Here is a 6,000-nt window from a genome sequence, read left to right as displayed (position 1 = left end):
ACTGTGACTGTGACTCTGACTCTGACTCTGACTGTGACTGTGACTGTGACTCTGACTGTGACTGTGACTCTGACTCTGACTCTGCCTCTTACGCTGACTCTGACTCTGACTCTGACTCTGACTGTGACTCTGACTGTGACTCTGACTGTGACTGTGACTCTGACTGTGACTCTGACTGTGACTGTGACTCTGACTCTTACTGTGACTGTGACTCTGACTCTGACAGTGACTCTGACTCTGACTCTTACTGTGACTCTGACTCTGACAGTGACTGTGACTCTGACTCTTACTGTGACTGTGAATCATTTGCATAACTGGATTAAAATAGAACTGAAACTACAGAAATATCACTTTTAGTTCTTTTCCTCAAAATCCTTCAACCCGGGAAGTTCCTGTAGCTGTTTTAGGAAACACATGTTAGTGCAGTCTCTGCTTCTCTCACACACACACACACACACACACACACACACACACACACAGCAAGTAGGTCGAGTTTGCTGCTATAAATAAAAGGAGTTTGAGGAGATATTAAACTCCAGGCCCTTTGTCGTGTCTCGTTCTGCACTAATCTACAGCCAGTTACATTGATATGGATGTGTTGCCCAGTGCAGGTCAGAGTAGCTGAAAGTTTGCCTGTGGTTGTCATGTGGTTGTAACCCAGTCCTCAGATCATTCCCCGAACGTTACTTACTAGTCTGAATATGCTTCAATAATAATGATAATAATAATGATGATGATGATGATGATGATAATGATAATAATAAGAATGATGATAATAATGATAATAATAATAATAATAATAATAATAATAATGATGATAATGACAATAATAATAATAATGATGATGATGATTATAATAATAATAATACTAACAGTAATAATAATGATAATGATAATAACAGTAATAATAATGATAATGATAATGATAATGATAATAATAATGATAATGATAATAATAATGATAATGATAATGATAATAATAACCTGAATTCTTCCCACTGTTTTGTTTTCTTCCTCTCACCACATCTTCAGTGACTCTCACAGAGGATCCATCACGGTTCAAAGAAAGCATTTGAACTCATGACCGTGTGTTTATTAAGCTGCTTCCAGACATTCACTGAACTCTCCTGAAACTGTTAGAAAACAGATTAAAAGAGATTTTCTGATGGCTGTCAGAGAACAGTTCACATTTATCCTTATGAGCAAGTGTCCAGGTCCAAGTATCTTCACATGGACGTGAGAACATGGATGAAAGGAAGTGGTTTTGTGTCTGAGTCACAAAAGAGGCTCAGACAAGTCCGATCTCACTCATCAGCAGTGAAGCTTGAACACAGTCTTTAGTATAAAGGGCAGATTTTTCTGTACATGTTACTATAATATTCCTCTAAGGCTTGATGGTGATGATGCTGTGGAGCACATTTATACTCACGGTAACCATGGAAACAGGTGTAACAAGTGATTTTGTGCTGACGAGCGTCTTTAATGAGCTTGTGTCTCGTGCACAGTGCATAATGAAAAACTGTCACGCATGTGACCAATCTTTTGTAAAAGAGTTTTATCCTTTTAATCCGAGCAGTTTCTAATATTTCTGGCGAGGGATGGAAGCCAAACTACAAACTTCAGTCTCAAGAGTTTCTGGAATATTCCACTCAAGCATAAGATTGAGACACAGCCGGCGTCTGCTTTTCACTTTTTCTGTTAGTGCGGCTGTGTTCAGGGCTTCATTGTTGCTTCATTGTTGCTTCATTGTTGCTTCATTGTTGCTTCATTGTTGCGTCTGTGAAAGCTGTGATGTGCCGTATTCATAAATATTTTTGACTTTGCAGATAAAAAAATCCCTTTTATTACATTTCATGCTTCATACTTTTTATCTACACGTGTGGACTGATGCAGTCGATCCACTCCTGAGATTCTGTACACACACACACACACACACACACACATGCACACACACACACACACACACACACACACACACACACACACACACACACACATGCACACACACACACACACACACACACACACACACACACACACACACACACACGTGTCTGTCAACTTCATAAGAATTGAGGAATGGGTTTCTGAGAGAGGTGAGCGTGAGCCAGTTGCCGTGGCAATACGCTTGAATCAGGAATGAAAGAGTGAATTCAATATCTGCAGAGTGAGATTTATACAAACGATCATGCATGAACAATCACTCTCGCTTTCATTCACTCTCACTGTGGGTGGATGTGTTTGCACTTGTGTGTGTGTGTGTGTGAAACCAGTTCTGGCTAACTTCTAACCCCTAACTCTAACCCTAACCCATCTTGTGATTTCTTGAGCTAAAAAAACACAACTAGCTTAGTTTCACTTATTTCTAAACCATATGAACTCACACATCCTTGACACTGTATACATTTATTTAGGTGTTTATTTAAAAAAATCAATGAACTCACTGATTCAGAATCATTCTCTATTTTCATACACTATTGATAATAAAGCAGTTTTTTGTTTTCTCCACCCAACGTATGTTGATTTATGATTTCTGTTTTTAAAGATAAAATAACATTAACATGTCGATGAAGAGACAGAAAACCGGGGCTCACTAAACACTGTAACCAGTGGCGGACTGGCCATCGGGAGCACCGGGACACTCCCGGTTGACCCTAACCCTAACTCTAACCCTAACCCTAACCCTCCCGATGGCCTGACTTGAACAGTCAACGGACTGACTGGAGTTACCGGACGCCCGGGCCAATCAAATCAATCCATCTAGTTACGCAATGACGCCGCTCAGCGACCATTCGGCGTCACACAACAATCAATTAGCTCGAGTGAGTGAATGAGTGAGTGAGTGAGTGAGTGAGCGTGCATGCGTGTGTGTGTGCGCGTGGCTGGGAGATGATCAAAACATGTGATAGCGGCGTGTTGATTGCTTTGGTCTCTCGTGGCGCCACTGACTGTTATTAAAAAACGACAGAGTAATATCTGAGCTGTCAATCATCCCTGAGATTACAGAAGTCTGAGCCTCGGCCACTGCGACGATGATTCCAGGTCTGATTGTTGATTTCACAACGGGTTAATGTGAGAAGACATTAAATGGATCACATGTGACGTGATCAGTCCCACGATAACAGCAGCACACACAATTAACCCTTTGACACCCAGTTTATCCCTGTGTGTGTGTGTGTGTGTGTGTGTGTGTGGACCGAGCCTGAGAAACTGTTTACATGGTCGTGTTCACGATGATACGACACAAAGTGACGAGAAACAGAGACAAACAGGGGGTCTGTCTCTCTCGCTCTCTGTCTGTCTCTCTGTCTGTCTGTCTGTCTCTCTCTCTCTCTCTGTCAGTGTGTGTGTGCAGCACAGTTCCAACCTAAATCTGTTTTTTGAGGACGCGTCTCTGATGAAGGACAATCAATAATCCAAGTTGACAACATGATGATGAAAAACAGCTGAAGACATGACAGTAGAAACAGCGCCACCATGTGCTCATGCTGCAGTTCTTTCAAACGCTGCACCGATGTCGCTCTGCATCAGTTTCTTGGCTGTGTTTTGTCGAGAGCTATCGTGAGCTGTGATGATGTCTGAGCTGATGTGTGATCAGTGCAACAATTCATTTGGACGGTGATTTTACAGACAATGCTTTAATTCACTGGTTACAATGTAAAGAGGATTTTAAACTTAACTTTAAAACTCCGATATTAACCAGTTCCTCAGAAATGAGATTCTGCCTCATGAGGATCAAGTTTTGGTCTCCATGATCCTGACAAGGTCAAAGTTTAAACCAGATAACAAACACGAGTATACTCTCTCTCACACACACACACACACACACTTCAGTGCAGACACACACACACACACACACACACACACAGATCTCCCTGTTTTTCTGCAGAATTTGTTTTCACTGAAAGAACTAATAGACATTTCTCATCTTCTTCTCCTGTCAATTCTTCGGTGACTAAAGTAGAATCATAAATGATAATTCCATGATAATCTGTACCATTTAATCCTAATAACTCTATGTTTTTGTGCGACTTCCTCACAGACGACGGGCCGTACCAGCGGGACCCTCCTCCTCCTCCTCCTCCTCCTCCTCCTCCCTGCTCTTCCTCCACATCAAACACTCAGCTGGAGGAGCGAAGGAAGAGCCACATCCCAGAGGAGTTTGCAGGCCTTCTTCATGGATCTTCCCCTGCCTGTGAGACTCCTGACACGCCGTACCATCTTTACAGCCCCAAACCTCGGAAATACCCCTCCACTGAAGTGCAGAGCAGCTTGGTGCAAACCCCAGAGTTCAGCATCGTGATCGGAGGAGGACCCACTCAGGTCTTCTCCAGAACGTCCGAGAGGAGCACCAACGACCCCCAAAAGCCTCAGGTGGTGTACCGAACTATCTTCCACACCAGGGTCAACCAGGAACAGGCTCGTCCCAAGAAATCTGAGCGGGTGGATTCGTCTCGTGGTTGGTGGACATTGGACCGACCGCCGTCTTACTGCTCTGATCAGAAGAAGGAAGTGTCAGAGCGACAGGGAAAGCAGGCGCTCGGCGAGTCTGGCTACGAAGAGCGAGCGTGCACGCTGGGGAGGATGAGGTCTATGCCCCGGAGTGTGTTGGACTTGCAGTTGTCCAAGTCTCTTTCTAAGTCTGATTCCAACCTGGTAGCAGTGTCTCCCATTCAGGTGAGCTGCATCGTTTCAAATGACATTCTAATAAAGTTTCTCATCCCTTTTCATAAAAGCTCATCAGAAAAGATCAAATCAATGAAGCGTAAATCTTCCGTGTTTAAATGATGCAGTGGTGGAGATGGTCTGCAGAAAAACAGTCCCTGATCTGGGCCAGATCTGGGCCAGAGCGCTCCCTGCTGTGAGAGTAAATAACTCACAAGTCTGTTTGAACTTCAGAATCACTGAAATGTTGATGAGCCATGAAAGAGCTCCAAGTTTAGAGTTTTCCTCGTAATTAAAGACGGTGGAAATTAAAACCATTTTAATGTCACAGTTTTCCTTTGATGCTGTCTTTCTTGTGCAGGAGGAGCACAGTTGGGGGTCTGGATCTCGGGGTCCGGGGCCTGGAAGTCCAAACCCAGGTGAGGGTTCCAGCCCAGGTGGACGACTGGAGAGAACACCCTCCTTCACTGCTGAGTGGGAAGAGGTAAAACATTATCTTTCTTCTTTTCAAGCCGATGTTTAGGATCAGTCACTTTCTATGATCACTACTGATCATAGGAATAATAAAGTATTGTGATCAATGATTAAAAACCTGTGCATGTGCATATCCAAAACCAGCTGAAGGTTCTTCACACGGGTGTGAGCTCATTCTTTTTTCCTATTAATGTCAAAACCACGTGCTGACAGCAGCAGTGAGATCACACACGGTGCCATCCCATAATAAATGCACTCGTCTCCAGTCATCAAACACATCGATAGTTCTCATGATAACGTGGCTACAGGTGTTTCCCGTTAAAATGAGCTCAGCCACAGGGGGCGCTGTGACACAGCATGACAGCATCAGCCCACTCTCCTCAGCTGTGGACCATTTCTCACCAGCACAGTGGCGTTTGTGATGAGGAGGAGGAGCAGGAGGAGGAGCAGCAGGAGGAGGAGGAGGAGCAAATGTCAATATGTGACATCAGTAGTTGGGGAATCACACACACACACACACACACACACACACACACACAGTTGATGGACAAGATGAGTCATCAAAGTGAATTTGAGACCACGGCAACTTCTGAAATATTAAAAAAACAGTTATTTTGATATTATTATCATTATTATTATCATTGTTATTATTATTATTATTATTATTATTATGGTGATGATGTAACATCTTCACCCTCACCCTTCTTCTTCTAAGGTCATTGCATGTGTTACTCTTCTTTGACAATCATGCTAATTAGATACACAGTATCGTCGTCCGTCCTCCAGGGCAAAGATCAGTATTTGAATGAATAAATGAATAATGAATAAATGAAGGCGCTCTAAAGTAAACTGTTACCTTAA

The 6,000-nt window shown here is 43.0% G+C and overlaps 1 protein-coding gene across 9 annotated transcripts in view; it reads left to right on the top strand.

Moving 5' to 3' along the window:
- The window catches only part of anks1b (ankyrin repeat and sterile alpha motif domain containing 1B), a 116,086-nt gene that overhangs the window by 52,288 nt on the left and 57,798 nt on the right, over positions 1 to 6,000 (top strand). For all 9 annotated transcript variants that reach the window (XM_058623850.1, XM_058623848.1, XM_058623852.1 and 6 more), the window contains 2 exons: positions 4,043 to 4,677; positions 5,027 to 5,149. In XM_058623850.1, the coding sequence (XP_058479833.1) occupies positions 4,043 to 4,677; positions 5,027 to 5,149 (758 nt within the window). The remainder of the gene's footprint in view (positions 1 to 4,042; positions 4,678 to 5,026; positions 5,150 to 6,000) is intronic.

This window comes from Solea solea, chromosome 3 (genome assembly GCF_958295425.1).
Source record: "Solea solea chromosome 3, fSolSol10.1, whole genome shotgun sequence".
Taxonomy (NCBI): Eukaryota; Metazoa; Chordata; class Actinopteri; order Pleuronectiformes; family Soleidae; genus Solea; species Solea solea.
Note: the sequence above shows the minus strand (reverse complement) of the source record. Positions and strands in the feature narration are given on the sequence as shown.